The sequence below is a fragment of the Trichechus manatus genome, unplaced genomic scaffold, assembly GCF_000243295.1.
Source record: "Trichechus manatus latirostris isolate Lorelei unplaced genomic scaffold, TriManLat1.0 scaffold00052, whole genome shotgun sequence".
Lineage (NCBI taxonomy): Eukaryota > Metazoa > Chordata > Mammalia > Sirenia > Trichechidae > Trichechus > Trichechus manatus.
In genome coordinates this window covers 4307193-4327460 of record NW_004443988.1, presented here as the reverse complement: position 1 = coordinate 4327460, position 20268 = coordinate 4307193, and the positions used below count along the sequence as shown (strand labels likewise).

At 49.5% G+C, this 20268-nt stretch overlaps 1 protein-coding gene and 1 pseudogene across 1 annotated transcript in view; one reads left to right on the top strand and one right to left on the bottom strand.

Moving 5' to 3' along the window:
* ADCY3 (adenylate cyclase 3) overlaps positions 1–20268 on the top strand; it is a 119759-nt gene that overhangs the window by 65604 nt on the left and 33887 nt on the right. The window contains exon 2 of the mRNA XM_004377567.1: positions 1721–1870. Within this exon, the coding sequence (XP_004377624.1) occupies positions 1721–1870 (150 nt within the window). The remainder of the gene's footprint in view (positions 1–1720; positions 1871–20268) is intronic.
* On the bottom strand, positions 9972–20050 carry LOC111820814 (small ubiquitin-related modifier 1 pseudogene; annotated as a pseudogene).

Below are 20268 nucleotides of genomic sequence, written 5' to 3'. Positions count from 1 at the left end.
GGCCAACCTTTTCTGCCTTTAGGGCCAGAAGCTAAGGAATTCTTCGGCCTCCCTTCTGCTTCTCCACCCCAGATTTAAGCCCAAGAAACCACCCCGCAGAGGGGAGTTTTGTCCTTCCCCACCGCAGGGCCTCAGGGAATCAGGGGGAGGGTGGGGAGCTGGCAGCGGGAAGTGGGAAGGAACCAGACTGAGAAGCAGCCTTGCTGGGGGAAGGCTTGCCTCCAGTGGTCTTGAAAAAGTGGGAGGAATTGGTACCTGGTCCAGCCCAAATGGCGCCTTGTCAGAGATGGAGCCTGCCAGGGCGGTTGGGTCTGCAGTCCCAGCAGCTGTGGGAGTGGGTTACTGACCTAGGAGACACCTAGGTGGTGTCTGCAAGGTGCCAGGACAGGGGAAGGGGCTCTTAATGCCCAAGCGGCCCTTTGTGTGAAATGCACTGAGCTGGCAGCAGGGGGCGCGCTCTGGGTCCCACAGCCCCACTCCCCCTTCCTGCAGCTTCAGGTCGGTTCTTCAGGAGAACTGGACACTGATCCTGGCCTGCGGATGGGTTTGCTTGAGAGGATGCATGTGGATCCCAGAAATCTCTAAACCCACAGCACGCATGTTAAGGTGGCACTGTGACAGCTGAATCAGCCAGGCCCCCACCAGGGCTCCCGGGACATCCCAAACTCTTTGCAGCTTTTGGAATTGCACATTCCTGGCTGCTGGGACCTGGGTTTTGTATACTGTCTTAGTTACCCAGTGGCTTTAAAGAGTAAAAACTTATTTTCTCACAGTTCTGGAGACTGGAAGTCCAGGTCAGGGTCTTGGCCGTGTTGATTCCTTCTGTGGCCTCTCTCCTAGTGTCTGTGTCTGCTGGCAATCCTTGGTGTCTGCTTGTAGACGGGTCCTCACACGGCATCTGTCTTCCTCCTGTGTGCGTCTCTGTGTCTACTCTGCTCTTTTTATGAGGCACCACTTATCTACCAGGCCCCATTGGCAGATATGGTTATCTGATTAGATTTAGGCTCCACCCTACTCAGTGGCTGCAACAATGGGCTCAAGCATAACAACAATTGTGAGGCTGGCACAGGACTGGGCAGTATGTCGTTCTGTTGTACATACGGTCACTATGAGTCAGAACCGACTCGGTGGCACCTAACAACAACTAATACTCTGGTTATAACCTCATCAACATAACAAAAACTATTTACAACCTGTCATATTTACAGGTATGGGGGTTGGAACTTCAACACATATATTTTGGGGAGGCAATTCAATCCGTAACATATGCCCTTCTCACCCCTCTTCTCCAGCTAATCAGCACGGGGCCTAAGAGCACATAACTGCACAGTGTTAGTTGAACAAATGAATGAATGAATAACTGAGACTGCTCAGGTCTCCCAGGCGAGGGGATTGGCTGGCTTAGCTAAGGCAAGAAGCAGCAGGGGTGAACAGCAGCCCCTCAACTGGCCTCGCAGACCTGCACCTGGAGTCTCATGGAACCCCTGTGCCTTTCAGGCCTGGGGCCATGTCTTGGGTGGGCCTCACCCATCCATGGCAAGTGGGTTAGGGTCTGCTTCAGGGACCTACCCCATCCAACCAAGGTCACAGGGTTTGCTAGGGCTCTCCCTGGACCCGGGAAACTTGGGGGGTGATTTTGGTCACTGCCTGGCCCCTCCTCCATCCCCTTTCCTGAAGGCCTGCCTTCACCATTGTCCTTTTCTCTTCCCTTGGGGTCCAGATCCTGGCCAACGTCTTCCTCTACCTGTGCGCCATCATCGTGGGCATCATGTCTTACTATATGGCAGACCGCAAGCACCGCAAGGCCTTCCTGGAGGCTCGCCAGTCGCTGGAGGTGAAGATGAACCTGGAGGAGCAGAGCCAGCAGCAGGTGAGACTCTTCAGGGGCAGCCTTGGGCCTGGGCCAGTTGGGGCCTGTCAGGAGGGAGTGGAGCCCAGTGCAGCAGCCCCAGGGACTACCTGGGGCTTGGAGCCCATCCACCAGGATCAGGCGTTAGCGTCCTAAAGCTGGCCTCCTGGGCTCCTCATCATTAGAGGCTCCTTCTGGACTTCAGGGACCTTCCGGGACTCATCAGCCTCTCTTGTTTGAAACTCACTCCTAAATCTTCTTCCCTGTGCTTGAGCTTAACCTTCCCTCTTTCCTTGTTTTTTTTGTTTTTTAATTTAAAACTTATGTCTTCAGAGAAATGCATTGCCCAGGCAGGCATCAGTGATTCACTGTCTTCCTTCCTCAGGTGAAAAGTTTCTGTTCATTTATTCTGAATTATTTTTCTCCACGGGCATCACTTTGTGTTATTCCTCCTCTGGCTCCTGCTCTGGTTCAGGGGCAGATTCTCACTGCACGCCTACTGTGTGCTCAGAGCCCTCTCACTGTGGTAGGTTGGGCCTTTGCAGGGCTGGTGGGGTCTCGGCCTGTCCCACAGCCTCAGGAGACCTGGGTGAAGGCCCAGCAGCCTCACACCCTCCACCCGGGAGTGCTGCGTTTCCTCCACATGCAGGGCAGTCTCCCCCACTTACTTCCCGTTCTTAGTCACTTATGAAGAAGTCAGACTGGCCCAGTCCCCAGGCCCCGCCGTTTACATTCTTCCACGTAGAGACGTGCCTCCCTATCCCTGTTCTTTGTTTACTGGCTTTAATCCAGCCTAATCCATGACCCCGGCAGTCCTCCCCATTCTTGTGTGACTTCAGTCTTTTAAACAGTCTTTGGTCTGGATTCATCTCAAATACGTTTTGACGGTCTCCAGAATTTACACGCACCAATTTCCTGTTATCCATAGGTTTATTTCCCCTTCAAAAACAAACTCCAGTAAGTTAAAAATAGATGAGCTCTCCATCTGGGAACAATGTCATTTTGTGTTCGGGAGGTTAAGTTTGTTCCAGGTTCACTAAAATTGCTGTTTTCATAGACCCTGCCAGTCAGGCAGTTGGGACTGTCATTTTGGGGGCCACCCTGGTGGCATAGTGGTTGAGAGTTTGGCTGCTAACCAAGAGGTTGGCAGTTCAAATCCACCAGCTGCTCCTTGGAAACCCTATGGGGCGGTTCTGCTCTGTCCTGTAGGGTTGCTATGAGTCGAGATTGGCTCAATAGCAGTGGGTTTGGTTTTGGTTTTTTTGGAACCCTCTGCCTGGGGGTTGGAGGGCCCGTTAGCAGGCCTCACACTCTCTAAACAGTGCTATTTAAGGTGCACAGTAGTCACTTAGCTGATGGGTCCCAGTTTCCTCTGACCCAGAATTATTTTCTCTCTCTTTGCCAGTGAGATCTAGAAGCTTCTGAGCTGGGCTTCGGACTCACCTCTTTTAGAAGACAGGTTTTAGAAGGGAAATTTCCCTGACTTCTCTTGTGATAAAGGCCCAGGCTTAGCAATCCATCGTATCTGCCCTCCTTCTCCTCACCCCTCTATCCTGTGGTTATCAAGGAGCTGCTGCTGCTGCTGCTGTTACTGCTTTGAATGCACTAAAAGAATCTTGCTTTGCTAGCTTTATAGCCCCTTGAAGGGCGTTCCTCAGTCTCTTGTTTTTTATACTGCCTTGTTTCTCACTCGCATCTGATCTCTCATGCTATGGAGGTATCCCTCTTGGATTCCCGGCATTAAGAAAGTGCATGTGTGACCACTTATCCTGGCAGTTTTCAGCACATCCATGTGTGTCAGTCTTGTCTGTCTCAGTGTGAGATCCAGGGCAGCTGCAATCACATTGAACAGAGCTTGGTTGGTGGCGCCTTCCTGATGTGGTGAGGAAGGCCCTGCTTTCCACTCTGGGTCTGCTGTTGTCTGTGTAGACAGCTTAGACAAGCACCTACCTCTTAGAGCCTCGCTTTCCTCATCTGCAAAGTGGAGCTATTGACACTTGTCCTGCAGGGTTTCTTAAGGGTCAAATGAGAAACAGGCAGACGTGCTTTGTAACCTGTAGAGATTGGAAACAATAACAGGCAGGCCATGCTGGACAGGCCAGGAAGGCCCCCTTTCAGTGTCCAGGGCCCACAGGCTCCCTCTGGGCAGTTTAGTGCAGGGAGCCTGGGGCCCAGCCAATACCCCCACCCTGGGGGAATCCAGGAGCCAGGGACAATGCAGAGCAGCAGGGAGCGCCACAGCCTGCCCTGACCACACTGGTGCTACTCTGCGTTTTCTTCACAGCCCTGCACCAGCAGAACCTATACCTGGCCCCAGGAAGGAGGTCTGGGTTCGGTGGAAGGGTTTTGTTGTAACATATTTCAGTTCACCCTACGTTTTGAACCTCACAAGACATGATTGTTATTATCTTATACACTTAATATTCATTTACACTTACCCACATTTTTACCCTCTCAGTTGCTCTCCATTCCATCCTTTTTCTCCTGCCTTCTTCTTAAAGAATTTCCTTTACTGTTTCGTTTGGTGCAGGTCTGTTGGCAGTAAATTTCTCTATTTCCAATTGCCTGGAAATGTATTTGTTTTGTTTTGACTTTTGAAAGATACTTTTTGCTGGATATAGAACTAGCTTGCCAGGTTTGAACTTTCAGCACTTTGAAGGTATCACCCGTGACCCCCTGGCCTCCGTCATTTCTGTGGAAATGCCAGCTGTCAGGAGCGCCGCTGTTCTTTGAAAGTCAGTGCACATTTTCTTCCTTGGGTTGCTTACAAAATTTTCTCTGTGTCTTTGATTTTCAGCAGCTTTACAGTGATGTGCTTAGGAGTTTTCTTTGTTGTTACAGTGCTTGGTATTCAAAGAGCTCCTTGAATCAGTGGTTTGATATAGTTCATCAGTTTTTGCAAATTTTCAACCATTATCTTTTTATTGCTTCTGCCCCCATCCTCTCCTTTCTTTTCGGAACTCTAGCTACCTTTGTTAGACATTTTCACCATGTTCCATGAGCCTCTCGTGTTTTTTTTTTTCCTGTCTCTTCCATTTTCCTTCTTTCTGTGCTTCAAGACTGGATGTTTCTTACTGACCCAACTTCAAGTTCACTAGGTTCTCTGATTCTTCTGCTTTGTCAAATCTACGTTCAAACTCATTTATTGAATCCTTAACTGCAGGCATTGTACTTCTTTCAGTTCTAGATTTTTTTAAAAATAGCTTCCAGTTCTCTGGTTAAATTCTCCATTTTGTCATCTATTTTTTGAGCATATTTAACATTCACAGTAAAACCTGCAAAAGCCTGAACCTGTGTAAGGCGGAAACCTGTCAGAGAAGGAAAACACAAGTATTTTCCGCTGATAGAGGGTAATAGAAAAGTGGTAAGACTGCACCCTCAAAGGTGGAAAACTTGCGAGACCCAGAAAAACAAGGCTGTCCCATCACATTCCAGTTTTCACAGGTTTCACGGTATTTTAAAGCCTCTGACTGACCACCATAATATCTGGAATACCCACAGGCGTGCTTTTTTTGTTGTTGGTTTTTGGTCCTCTCTCCCAGGATGCCGAGCCCTTTTCTTGAGTGTTGGATATTGTGTATGAAAATAGTAGCAGCTCTGAATGATGCTGCTTCTCTCCAGAGAGGATTTATTCTAACGGCAGGTAGTCAGAGTAGGGGCAGATGGCCTGATCCAGTGTGGGGTTGAGATGATTTGAGGTCGAGCTTCAGTCCATATGAGAGTTGGTCTGTTTCTGTTTTGTCCCTGTCCCTTGGAAATAGCCTTCAGGGGTCTTCACTGAAAGTCTAGTCCTCCTCTTGGGGGGCCCTGCTTTGTTTTCCTGCTTAGCTGTCACTTTCTGCCTGGCTTTCGGTCTCTTGCTCCCTTCAGCTTAGGAATCGGCAAATGCCTCACGGGAAATTGTTGTCAACTGCTGTCGAGTCGGCCCCTACTCATGTTGACCCCGTGCACAGTGGAACGAAACGCTGTCTAGTCCTGCCCCATCCCCATCGTCATTTCGGATTGGACCTTTGTGACCCATAAGGTTTTCACTGGCTGATTTTTGGAAGTAGATCACCACCCCTTTCTTGCTAGTCCATCTTAGTCTGGAAGCTCTGCTGAAACCTATTCAGCATCATAGCAACACACAAGCCTCAACTGACAGACGGGTGGTGGTTACACACGAGGTTCATTGGCCAGGGATTGAACCCAGGTCTCCCACATGGAAGGCAAGAATCGTACCACTGAACCACTAATGCCTCACCACAAGGGGAATAATGGCACAGAAAGTCAGCTCCTTTTTCTGTGGCTCCGCCTTCTCTAGGATCTCAGCCCCTCTACTCCTATCTGCCTGGAATCCCTGCTCTCCTGTCCTTGTTTCTCCAGCCCCTTGGCAAGCTCTAGCCGTGGCTCTGTGTTCAGCCCCCCAGCCCTGACCACAAGGGGAAAAGTGGCACACATTGTGTTGTGCTCACATAAAACACTTTCCTTTCTCTCTGAGATCCTGGCCCCTAAAGTCCCGGCTGCCTTGGCTGTTTCCCAGTGCCTTGGAGCAGCTGTTTTTTGGTTTCTTTTTAATTGTGTTTGGCTGAGGGATTGTTCCGATAATAAGCTGCTCTAACCAAAGTTAAACATTATTTAAATTTTTTAAGGGTTTGTTTTTGAATGGCTAACAGGGTGCATGGATTAAAATTATAAAGGTATAAAAAGAGTGTATCATGAAAAGTATGCCTTCCCCCACCCACATTCGCCAACACCCAGGTCCCCATCCCACAAACCACCACCATTGTCTTCCTTCTGTATCCCTCCAGAGATACTCCCTTTATTTACAGATGAGTATGTAGACTTTTTCACACACACATTAGTGGTAGCATATGTAGTCTTCTGCGCTCAGTCTTTTCACCTGCCATCTTAGAGAGCATTCTGAGTCCATACCATGTTGTCTCAGTCTTTTTAATGACTGTGCTGTATTCCATTACACTGAAGTAACATACATTGTTTAACCAGCTTCCCATAGGTAGACATTTCCAGTCTTTTGCTATTGCAAACGTTGCTGTATTAAATATCCTTGTAGGGACACCATGTTATATATGTGCAAGTGTATCTGAGGAATAAATATCTGGAAGTGGAATTGCTGGATCCAAGGGAGTGTGCATTTTTAATGTTGGCAAATATTGCCAAATTGTCTTATGTAGAGGCGCAACCAGTTTACACTCTTCCCAGCTGTGAATGAGTGTACTGAAACACGTACAGTTTCCCTGTTTATCTAGAAAACACTTCCTTGCTTGTGGGACCCCTGAAGCTCCTCCAAAGATCCTTTTTGAAAACATCAACCCTAGGGAACAGGCCCTATAGCAGATACAACATCCTGTGAGCTATTTCCTGCCTTTCACTCATTTGGCTCAACTCACAGCCGGGTAAACTGAGGTCTGGAAGATTTCTTTTTTAGTGTACGTGGTACAATATTTTGTAAGAATAAAAACCAAACCTGTTGCCGTTGAGTCGATTCTGACTCATGGCGACCTCATAGGACAGAGTAGAACTGCCCCATAGGGTTTCCAAGGAGCGCCTTGTGGTTCCGATCTGCCGAAATTTTGGTTAGCAGCCAAGCTCTTAACTACTGCCCTGCCAGGACAGGCAAGTATAAAGAAAAAAAATACCAACAGAAAGATATACCTTCAAGTCTTTTTTGTATTACTTCTGTGTTTTGAAAGAGTCGTACCATGTTTTATCCTGATTATAAAAGTGACATCTTATTCTTTTATTTAAAAAAAAAAAAAAAACAGTTGCCATTGAGTCGTTTCCAACTCATGGCAACCCATGTGTGCAGAGTAGAACTACTCCATAGGGTTTTTGAGGCTGTGACCTTTTGGAAGCAGATCACCAGGCCTTTTTTTCAAGGCACCCTTGGGTGGATTCAAACCGTCAACCTTTCGGTTAGTAGTCGAACACGTAACCATTTGCACCACCCAGGACTCCACTATTCTCATGTAGTACAGCAGTTAAACACAGCCATTAAGAACCAGGTATTCGAGTTCTTCCGCCTGTCTCATACGGTTACTATGGAAACTCAGTGTGAAGGGTGTAGCACAGTGTTTGGGCATAGTAGGCACTGAAAGCACCTACCATCGTCATCATTATTACTACTGGATGAAATTTTGAAAATACAGAAAAGCATAATCTGGGAGTTTCTTTAAAATATATATATATTTTTTAATACAGTGTGATAAATAGGGATCCTGGTTAGCATAGTTCTTCAGGTTTACTTGATCTTTAGAACCAGACAGAAAGGCCCACAGTGAGCCCTGGGGCAGCCTGAGCAGCAGTGTCCTGCCCTTGCTCATCAAGACAGACAGATCTCTGCACACTCCCATTGTCCCGAGCAACGCCAGGGTCTCAAACCTGCATCGAAGGGGACTCAGGCCTGGGAAGTGCCTCTGACTCTCCTGCCAGCATTTCTGGGGAACAGCGAGCCTGGCGTTCCCACCTTCTTGCTGTGTGATGTTGGCATGTTGCCTCTCTGATCCTTCGTTTACTCTTCTGAAAAATTGGGATAAAAGTAATACCATCATCATGGGGTTGTTTTATTTAAGTAAGATATCTGAGTAAGTCTGAAAACCATGAGGCCCCTCAGTACTGTCAGCTGCTGTCATGCTGGCCCCAGTCAGGGGACACAGTGCTTGCAGGAAGGACGGCGAGGCTGGACAGAAGCTGGCTGGGTGGAAGCTGGCTGGGCGGTGCTGTTCCCCAAGGCTCTAGTTGGGCAGAGGTTGCTCCTTCCCCAGGTGTCAGGCTGACGTTCCAAGCATGTGGAACTGTGGGCCATGTTTACATCCCAGGAGCTTCAGCGAATGCGTCTTTGGAGCTGAGTGGAGGCTGGTAGTAGAGGTCACACAATCCCATTTCCATTTCCCTCCTGTAAAGGCCCCTCGTGAGAAGAAAAATGAGATAATAGATGTGAAAACGCTTTGGGAGTGGGCTGCAGAAAGCCCTAGTAGGGAAGGAAACAGAAGCAAGTTTGGACTGGTGGCCTGGTTAAGGAGTCATTTGAGGTTGATGCCACACCAAGCCACCTGTGTCCTTGGAGGGTTTAAAATTCTCAATGAAAAACATAAATCCTCAATACTCCCTGGTAGAAAGGGCATCCTTTTGGAATTTTGTTCTCCAGGCCTGTCTCACTTTTTACTTTGTTGGCGTGTGTATTAGCTTTCTAGTGCTGCTGTAACAAAATACCACAAACTGGGTAACTTACAGGAACAGAAATTTACTGTCTCACAGTTCTGGAGGCAGGAAATCCAAGTTAGCGTGTCAGCGGGCCATGTTCCCTCCAGAAGTCTCTGGAGGAAGATCTTTCTTGTCTCAGCTCATGGTAGCCCCAGGTGTTCCTTGACTTGTAGATGCATCTTCACATGGCTGTCCTTCCTCTGTCTCTGTGTCTGTTCTCCTCTTTTATAAGGATACCCCCCATATTGGATCAGGATCCACCCTACTGCAGTATGTCTTCATGATAACTGATATTGTTGTTAGTTGTCCTGGAGTCGACTCTGACTCATGGCGACCTTATGTATAGCAGAATGAAATGTTGCCTGGTCCTTTGCCATCTCCATGATCGTTGATATGTTTGAGTCTGTTGTTGTGGCTATTGTATCAGTCCATCTCATTGAAGTCTGCTTCGTTTTCACTGACCCTCTACTTGAGCAAACATGATGTCCTTTTCTAGCGATTGATCTCTCCTGATGATGTGTCCAGTACCAAGTGTTGGGACTTCAGCATATCTTTTTTTTTTGGGGGGGGGGCACAATTCAATCCCTAACAGCATGTATGTATCTTGTTTTCTAAATTACCTTAAGAGGATGCACCGTATCTGGTGGAGGGGAATGCACGGCCACAGCTGCTGTGTGGTCTTGAGCAGGTCGGTCTCCTCTCGGGGCCTCATCCTCCTCCGATAAACAGTGAGGTGGAGGGATGAGCTGATATCAAGGACTCAACATCAAGATTCTCTGATTCTCTTCTCTTCTTTGCTGTCCCCCGGGAGGTTGTCCTCTCCTTGTGAAGATGACCAGCCTCCTGCTAATGATAGTCAACCTGAATAGGTGAGCAGATAGCCCTCGTCCCTCGGGAAGGCACAGAGCAGCCCAGTGCTTCATGCACAGCTCTCCCATTCTGCATCTTCACCAGGGTGGGCATGTCGAGATGAGGGAGCAGGCAGAGCCAGCATCTGGGAAATGAAAAGAAGTGGGATCAGGGTCTCAGATTCCAACTGGCTTTGCTGCTTTTCCCTCCCTGGCTTCAGTAGACCCCTGCTCTATAAGGTGAGGTGGGCCTAGTCTCCTCTGAGGTCCCGTGTAGATTGAAAGCTCTGTGAGTGTGGCCCTGGCAGGTGCTCCAGTGGCAGCTACCTCACTGCTGCCCTTGCTGCTCTCCTGTGAGGTGGGGCCGCCGAGGTGGACTTCAGGCTTCTCCCCAGCCTCCCTTCAGCACCACGGGTGTGGAGGGCAGAGCAGAAGGCCCAGAGGAAAGAACTAGAGTTGTGTTTCTGTATTCCCATGTGCCATGCTCCAGTGTTTAGTTGGGGACCATGGGGGTTGCTAAACGCCCTGGCTGCCACCTGGCGACAGTAGGCATCCAGTCAGTAGGTCTACCAGTACACACCTGTTGCCAGGTGCAGACTATAGAATTATGAGACTTTCTGAATTACGCATTCAAGAGTTACTTCCCAGGGAGTTAGGGTGTGGTGGAAGGAGGAGGTAAGGAGAGGATGGAACATCGACAGGGCCGTATGGCCAAGGCAGTCCTGCACTTCCTTCCGATTGTGTTCCGTTAGGTCGACCAGCCTTGGGCCACCTCCTCTTTTGGAAGAGAGGACTGCCTGCTGTCCCCACCTTCTGAAGGGAGGAGGCTGTGAACCGGGACATCTGGAGGAGGGCTCAGGGCTAACTTTAGGGGTCTAGGTCAGAAAATCATTCACCACACCCCTGGGCCGCAGAGAGGGCCCATGGGTGGTCAGCTTTATCCATAAAGGCACGGTTCCCTGGGAAAAGTGGTGTAGGTGGGCACCAGGTGTTTCCGTTCAACTGTTTGGGGGATGCTCACAGACAGAACAGCTGCTTCCCTCAGCCTCTCCTACCTTTAACCCAGCGTCCAGGGCCCCTCCTGACCAACGGTGGTCTTTCTTCTTCGTGCTTGTCCCCTAGGCGGGTGACCTTCGCCCTTGAACAGGTCCCAGAGGAAGAACCACCCACACTTACCATGAGAGTCAGACTTCTCTCCGGGGAGCCCAGAGCTGCCATTTCATAAGCTCGGCTTCCGTTTCTTGTCTTTCTGAATGTCCCTCCTCTCTGACCTTTGCCCAAGTCCACTTTACTGTCCCCCTTTTGCTGTGAGAACCAAGCTTCCTGGATTTGGTCCTCACAATGCCTGGGAGGGGAGCTGGCATCCCTCCTGGTGACGGCTGGACTCGGGAGATCTGATAACCAGGAGAACCAGTCAGGCAGCCCCTGGCCCATACCTGGCCTGTGGGTGTCTGTTCTGTTTGATCCCTACCAGACACACACACACACACACACACACACACACACACACACACACGCACATAGTTTTTAAAAATTTCTATCTTTAAATATTTGGACATTCTATATAAAACTTTGACCCCGTTCCGAGAGGAGGTTTTGGGGGAGGGGGAGTCAGGGCAAGAGAGAGAGAGCATACATTCAGCTGCCTTTGGGTTGAGCTTCCAGTGTCAGCCGTCAGAGTGCCAGCTGTTGTCCTGGCAACGGTCATGTTGGTGGTGGGCCAAGGAAGCCTGCCTCCTGGGGCAATAAGTGATACCTGGGAGAGGAGGCTGGGTGTGGAGTGGAAGGAGCGTGCTCCACGTCTCCATGGAAGTTTTGCCCCTTCCAGTTGGATGATGGTCGGCTGTAGCGTCACCAACAGTCTAATGCAGGTGGGTAAGACCCATCATCTTGGTGGGAACCAGAGTCTCAAAACATACTTGCTGTCGTAACGTCTTCACATGAATATACCCAATCTTTTTTATTTTAGCTCTGAATGCCTCTTGGGGCGAGAAAAGCCAGAAGGTGAACTCCCCATGGTGTGATGTATGAATTAGTACTTCTGTTGGCTCCATCTTCCACCTCTCTGATTTCACAGAGTGTGCTGCAATCCAGGATTTAGCCAAACAAATCCACGCAGGTGATGAGCCCACAGATAAAGCCAGAGAAGGCATCTTGGTGGCCAGGTGGTGGTGATACCAGTACTGCTGACGGCCGTGGGCTGTGCCGGGCGCGGCGGGTCTTCAGCGCTGGTGCATCCTCCACAGTGTCTTTCTCTCCCAGCAGTTATAGCGTTTGCCACAAGTGCCCAGTGTCGCCAGCGTTGTGGTGCGTCCTGCCTTTATCTGCCTGTAAGAAAGATGTTTTGTATAGTAATAGGGATAATTTATCTAACTTAAATTTATTAGACACTTAACGGCCTGGGCTGCCCTTTTCCTGGATTATCTCACTGAGTTGTCACATCGCCTGGGAGGGGAGCTAGCATCCCTCTTTCTGACAGTTTGACTCAGGAGATCTGATAACAAGAAGAGCCAGTCAGCTGGTTCCTGGACATATCTGGCCTGTGGGTATCTTTTGTTTGACCACCCTCCTAGCCAGTTTTAAAAATTTCTATACTTAAATACCTGGACATTTTATATAAAAACCTGGACTTTTGACTGCTTGAGAAATGGAAATATCTGGCAGCAGAAGGCATTGAGTCAGATTGCATCAACATACTCGCTGCACAACCTTAAGCCCATAACTTAAGCCCTCTGAGCCTCAGTTTCTTTGTCTGTGAAGTGGGAACAGGATAGGATTGTTGAGAGGACTAAAGGAGAACGTCCATGCCACACATATTTCAGGCACTCTTCTAGGCACTGGGATACAGCTGTGACACAGATTGTGGTGGGGGAGAGACATTAGAAACACCTGAGTATACACTGTGCTGGGAGGTGGGAAGTGCTATGGAGAAAAACAAAGCAGGGGAAAGAGAACAGGGAGGGCTGGGGGTGACAGGAGGTTGCTGTTGAATATCATGTAGCCTGGGAAGGCTTTCTGATAAGGTGAGATTTTAGCAGAGACCTGAAGGAGGGAGGATGTGAGCCCTGCATTGTTCCAGGAAGAGGGAGCAGTAAGTGCAAAGACCTTGTTTTAGGCTGAGTTCTCTAATGAAGCAAAACCAGTGAAGCGTCTATCTATATATACAGAGAGAGAGAGATTTATATCAAGGAAGTGGCTCATGCAGTTGTAGAGGCTGGGAAGTCCCAAGTCCGTGGGTCAGGCTGGAGGCTTCTCCTGACTCAGGTAGCTGTAGGGGATGATGAACCCAAGGTCCACAGGTCAGATGGCAGGGTGCTGGCCCAAATCCCAAGAACTGGAGTTCAGATGCTGACAAGCCGAATGCAGAGTCCAGAGCAGAGCCAAAGCCCGAGAGACTTGCCAGAAAATCCACCTATGTTGGATGCAGGCCACACCCCCAAGGAAGTTCCCTTTCAACTGACTGGCTACTCACAGCAGATCCCATCAAGGAGGTGACCACATTATATCAGATCTCATCATTGAAGTGATCATATCCTTATACAACTGCCAAACTGCATCATAATTGCCAAACAACCGAGAATCATGGCCCAGCCAAGTTGACACACAGCCTTAACCATCACAGGCCCTGAGGTGTGTTCATGGATCATCAAGGAGGCCAGTGTAGGTGAAACAGAAGGAGTGAGGGGAAGGGTGGTGGGAGGTGAGGCAGAATGGAAGATCGGAGAGTAAGGAGTCGAAGATGGCTCTCAGGATTTGAGCCTGGAAGCAACCAGAAGGGCAGAGTTGCCATTTTTTCCAGAGATGGGAAGACAGTGAGGCGCAGGTATGGGCGGAAAAGTAAGTCACCTCGTAGGACCAGGTGGAGAGCTGGGTGGGAAGTGCTCCGGCGGATTCCAAGTATAGAGCTTGTTTTGTGCACTAACCCCGAGTCTGGCAGGTTCGGGGGCTCCATGTCTTTGTTTGCAGACTTCCTCATGTGCCCTTCACGGGTAGAATGCAGACTCATAGGGCATGTGCATTGTAGAGTGCTGGTGAGCTCAGTGCAAGCTGGGACAGAGCTGCACCTGGCAAACCTCAGATGCACTTTCTGTAGCTTCTACTTGTGGATCGTAAGATAGGGGATTTTACTACCAGGCTTCGTATATGTGTCCCAGACCTCCCTCCACCCTCTGTTCTGCTCCAGAGGTGCTTGGGACTTGCCAGTAGCTGACCAAGGGCCCAAAGACGAAAGAACCTGGTAGAAATGCCAATCTCTGCAGCTTCTAACTCCCCGTATCAGTCAGTGCCGTGGCCTGCCTGGTTTGGAACATGGCATAATGCACCCCAATTGGTAAAAGTAGCGTGGGACAGCAGGACCCAGAGGATCTGGCTGGGGCCATCCCTGGGATATGGCCTTGCTAGATGTGCAGAAAGAAAGAAGTCCGTGAGTGTAAATCAAGTGTCCTGCGCAGGGTGGATGTGAAAGGGCTGAAGGAGGACCCACAGGCCTCCAGGGGGCACTTCTAAGACCTGGGTTTGGAGTTGGTAGTGGATGTGGATTCTCTTTCCTTTCCAGAAGAGGTTGGGGAGTTGACAAATGTGGAGGGTAGGAAGAAGAGGATCTGGACCCGAGTGCAAGAGCAGAGGCGGGATTGGTGAGGAGTGAGGTTGGGGGGTGGGGGGCAGTGGGGGAGAGGAGGCCGTGCTGGACAAAGTCGTCATTTGAAGAAGATTCTTTGCCCCTCGTGTGGGGAGGACTGAAGTCAGGAGACCAGCCAGAGGCGGGTTTGGGGGCTGGGCTGGAGTGGTGGCTGTGGGCAGAGAGAAAAGGAAAGTGGGAGCAACATTCAGGAAAAGCACAGGCAAGATTTACAGCTTCATGAGGAGAAGGCAAGAGAGAGGAGAGTCACCCTGTGCCTGGCCACCCGTGACCACCAGAAACCCCTTCAGGGTGGAGATTTCACCACTTTAACTTGCTTGGGCCTTCAGGTCCAGGGCAGCACTTGAGCTGCTTCCGAGTCAAGGATGGAAGCAGGCGGCGTGAGCTTCCACAGCAGACATGGCGGCACTCTTTCCTTCCCCCTGTCACAGATGTGACTTCAGCATCCTTCTCAACGCAGTGCTCCAGGTAGCTGCTTTCTGTCCCTCAGGATTGGCACGTACGGTGTGCTTAATTGCTGCTATGTTCTAGAGCTGCACTGTCCAATATGGTATCCATAGCCATATGTGGCTATTTAAATTTAAATTAATTAAAATTAAATAAAATCTAAAAATTAGGTCCTTAGTTGTGCTAGCACATTTCAAGTGCTCAGTAGCCACATGTGGCTAGTGGATACCATATTGGACAGCACAGATTATAGACCATTTCTTTGACTGCAGAAAGTTCTGTTGGTCTGCACTGCTCTAGATGGTGATAGCTGGCCCCTTGGGCCATGTCTCCTAGTTGTCAGCTCATTAACTCAGCATACCTCTAATGAGCACCTGCTCTGGGCCAAGCACTCTTGGTAAGGGCTCCAGGTACCACACATGTGGCATTCTTTGAGCCCAGAGGGCTGCCTCCTGAAACTTCTGTCACCTGGGCCACAGAGTGGCCCCTGCCTCTGGGGGCTGCACAGGCATCCCGGCCAGTGAGCAGGGAGCCCACCTGCTCAGCGTCCCCTCTCAAATTTTGCAGGGCAAGTGTTCTGGCTGACCCTGGGTCTGTGTGATTTCCGTGCCATTAGAGATGGCATGGTCTGAGGGTGACTTGTTAGTCTGGGCCCCCCAACAGAGATTAAGTGTGGCCTTGCTTCTGTCTTGGAGCATGTCAACTGGAGAGACTCTGGGGACACTGACTTGGGGCCTGTTCTCATGCTGGAGTGTGTTGTTTTCAAGATACAGTGATTTTTCAGTGACGCAGCCTCTCCCTCCTCTGAACTCCCACAGCCTGTGGCTGAAGACTGCCTGCGCTCAGCCTGTGAGAGCAGGCACCCTGCCCACCCGAGCCTTTTGCAGTTCTCCTACATTTGACCTTCCCAGCAGTAGCTCAAGGACTCGCATAGATGACCATGACTACTCTTCCAGTGATGGGCTGTGGCCGCTGTCACATTGCAGTCCTGCAGTTTGCAGATGTCCCACGTTGGGGTCTTTCATCCTCTCATCTGGGAGAGGTGTGCTTCCTGGGCTCTGGCCTCCAGAGCTAGTAGGCCCTGTCCTGCTCTGCTTTTCCTACTTCCCTCAGGTGGTCAGGCCAGCAGGGCTGGTGCCTGGTGAGGTCCAGTTGCCTCTGCTTCCAAATGGCCTGGAAGCTCCAAGAATCTGGATAAATCAGGACCAGGATGGACAGGGTTTCGGAACAGCTGTGGGTCTGCTCACTGCCTGTGACAGGTTGCAGTGACATTTATTTGTATGTGTGTACACATGAACACACAGCATACACGTAGTGCACAGCATACACATTCCACAAACACACACACTGGATTCATATGCATTCCCCACACAGACACCACGTAAACACAGGCCCCCGGCCTCCTGGGCACTGCTCGTCTCTCTCCACTTACGTCTCTCCTTCCCTCTGCCCCTTTTACAGGGACGCTGTAGAAACTTAGTTTCTCCTCAGCCAAGCTGGTTTATCCAAATCCCCGTGGGCGCCTGCTGTAATTAACTTCTGAACGCCTCATCAGAGCATTAGCTATCACACGGGCCCCTGGGAGCAGTGCTGGCCTCCTTCCTCTGTCTCAGTCCTGAGCCAGCGCCAAGGAGAGGCTGGAGAGTGTCACCGTGAGGAGAAGGGGGCTTGATTGATACCCTCCCAGAGCCTAGCGGAGGCCCTGCCCACAGACTGCAGGGGCTCCTGACCCATCCGCGTGGCTCAGCGAATCCGTTTGCAGGAGAGGAATTGCAGCCCAGGCTGTGGCCTCTTCTCCAGGGACCAGGACACCGCCCATCCCAAGCCACTCTCCAGGGATGGACACTGCCCACCTGGGGCAGCCCAGGTGCTTCTCCTGAGGATCTGAGTGGGCTTCTGCTCTACCCAGGAAGACTACCAGGGACTTTAGATACTTGCTGTTCCTTCTGCTTCTGAGCCAGCCTCGGGTGGTTCTTCTTTCAGGGCCCTGACTTGTAACATACTGTGTTAGAATAGTCATCAAACGTTGCAGGGCTAGGGAGAGATCGTGCACCATTTACCCTGTCTTCTTCCTGTCTGTGCGGAGCCACATCTCGGCGCCCCGGCCTCAGCTCCTAGAGTTTGGCCAGGATCTCGAGTCCTCACTGCCACCTCTCACCCCGGGCCTGGCCCCCTTCTGTAGCCCTCCACCTGGCATCCAGGATGGGCGTGTACCACCTCTCAGGGCAGTGCGTTCCTTTCTGAACCGTGTTGACTCTTCAGAGTCTTTCCTTCACTGGAAGCGACAGTCTGTCCCCTGCAGCCTCTCCTTAGCTTTCTCTCATGGGGCCTGAAGAGCGGGTCTTGTCCCTTTTCCACACAGCTTTCCTCTGAATTGAGGACTGGCCCCATTCCAGTGCCCTCACTTCTTGACAAGGCCTAGGTGATCAGTTTCCTTCCTGAGGGGCAGCCCAGGGCCAAGGACCCAGCCTGTGGGAGCAGCTCCACTTGGACTTCTGTCTGCATAGCCCAAGGCCAGGCGGCTTTTTTAGGCAGCCACTTTATGCTGTGAATTCATTTTAAATCTAATAGCATCTCAATGACTAGACTTTTTTTTCTCCGTGTTATAGATTGAATTGTATCCCTCAAAAATGTATGTCAGCTTGGCTAGGCTGTGATTCCTAGTATTGTGTGGTTGTCCACCATTTTGTGATCTGATGTGATTATCCTATGTGTTATAAATCCTAACCTCTATGATGTTAATGAGGCAGGACTCAATCTACCGGATGAGATTGTATCTTGAGTCAATCTCTTTTGAGATATAAAAGAGAGAATCGAGGAGAGGGAACCTCTTTTACTGCCAAGAAAGAAGTGCCGGGAGCAGAGTATGTCCTTTGGACCCAAGGTCCCTGCGCTGAGAAGCTCCTAGACCAGGGGAAGACTGATGACAAGAACCTTCCTCCAGAACTGACAGAGAGAAAGCCTTCCCTGGATCTGGCACCCTGATTTCCGACTTCTAGCCCCCTAGACTGTGAGAGAATAGATTTCTGTTTGTTAAAGCGAGCCACTTGCGGTATTTCTGTTATAGCTACACTAGATAACTAAGACACCCAGCGTTGTTAAACTATGCCTCCCCTATTCTGTTCTCCTGTAGTTGGTTTTGGGGACTCAAGTAGAGATTATTACATTTACCCCTTTTGAATTTCATCCTGTGCATTTTAGCAGATCACACTGGCTTAAAATCCATCTCAACCAATTGTTTTAGTGACATGCCATCCACACATCTTATAAACACATCCTCTGTATTTTCTGAAAAGAACTAAAAGGGGCCTACCAAACCAGTTGCTGTTGAGTCAGCTCCAATTCATGGTGACTCCATGTGTGTCAGGGTAGTACTGTGCTCCATAGGATTTTCAGTGGCTGATTTTTCAGAAGTAGATTGCCAGACCTTTTTTCTGAGGCACCTCTAGGTAGACTTGAACCTCCAGCCTTTTGGTTAGCAGCTCAGGGACTCCAAAAGGGGTCTAAGAGATTCCCCATTTTATGGATGAGGAACCAAGCCCTGGCTGTGAAGCTTTTGCCTGGGGTCCTAGGGTCATTAGCACCGTCACCCCAGGTCAGTGACCTTTGCTCTTAGATGATGAGACCCCCCCTCCTCTTCCCTCTGATAAGAAATTTTAAATCTTAAAATGCTTTTCTCTTCAGCGAGGCCTTCTTTGGAGGTAGTCATTACAATCTCCGTATCTGTGACCTGAACCTCCAGCTGATTCCTTCTTTTGGTCCAGGCCACCAGATTTTAAAAGTAGCTTCAAGTTAAGGAAATGTTATTTTTCCACAGTCCAGTTCTCTGAAGAACTCCTGCCACTCCCTCCCCGCCACCACTGCAAGTCATGGTCCAAGAGTGAAGCAGCCACATGCCAACACATGAGGGTCAGTTGGAAAGTCACCGTGAACATGCACATGGGCGCTCTTACCACCGCACGCTGGGAACGCAGCGCTGGAGAAGGCGGCCACTCTGTGCACACACGCAGTTTTTGAAAAGGAGAGACGATATAAAGGATATTGACATGATCACAAAAATTCACCACAATGAAAACATGTGATAGTGAGTGTTATGGATTGAATTGTGTCCCCCTAAAATGTGTCTCAACTTGGCTAGGCCACGATTTCCAGTATTGAGTGGTTGTCCAGCATTTTATGATCCAATGTGATTATCCTATGTGTTGTAAATTCTAACGTCAATGATGTTCGTGAGGCAGGTATGTTAATGAGGCAGGACTCAATCTATAGGATTAGGTTGCATCTTCAGTCAATCTCTTTTGAGATATAAAAGAGAATCGAGCAGAGAGGAGACGGACCTCATTACCACGAAGCAAGAAGAGCCGGGAGCAGAGCATGTTCTTTGGACCCGGGGTCCCTGCACTGAGAAGCTCCTAGACCAGGGGAAGATTGATGACAAGGACCTTCCTCTAGAGCCAACAGAGAGAGAAATCCTTCCCCTGGAGCTGGCGCCCTGAATTCAGATTTATAGCCTCCTAGACTGTGAGAGAATAAATTTATTTGTTAAAGCCATCCACTTGTGGTATTTCTGTTATAGCAGACTAGATAACTAAGACAATGAATAATGAACATTTGAATCCAAACTACTAGGAGTTTGAAAGAGATAGGGTGCCAGTTTCAGTTCAGTTTTGAAAACCACATTATAAAACAACTAATTATAAACATGATAAAGGATTAAGGGAAAAAGAAAAAAAATACTTAAATGGTTGAATGACCCTCCCCCGCCCCATTTGTTCCTGACAAACTTCAGTCACATCTTCTTCCTCCGTGCCCAGTTCTTTTGGAGGGTGATTATCAGCCATTCTCCAATTTTCAAAGAGAAACCTCTTCATTGGAGTGAGTTCACTGGAGCTTTGCGTCTTCGACGGTGTGAGTCTGAGTTTCTTGAGGTGTGTTGGCCATTTGCACGTTGGGTGAATCTCACTGCTGTCCTGCCCAAAGACTTTGAGTTTAAAGTAGTCTTCTTTGTTCTTATTACCCAAGTCCTCGGTCCTCTGCTGAAGGTCTTGCCTCCAGATCAGACATGGTGTTGAAGGCTTCTTCCTGAGGTTGTCTCCACACAGCAGGGACCTCAGTAGGCAGAAGTCTTTTCCCCACACACAACACCACAGCTCCTCCTTTTCCCTCTCTTTCCTTTCCTTCAAATCTTGTCTCCTCAGGCCCTCCTAACGTGAGGCTTCCCGAACTTTAATGTGTATACAGATCACCTGAGGTTCTTGTTAAAATGTAGATTCTGCTTCAGT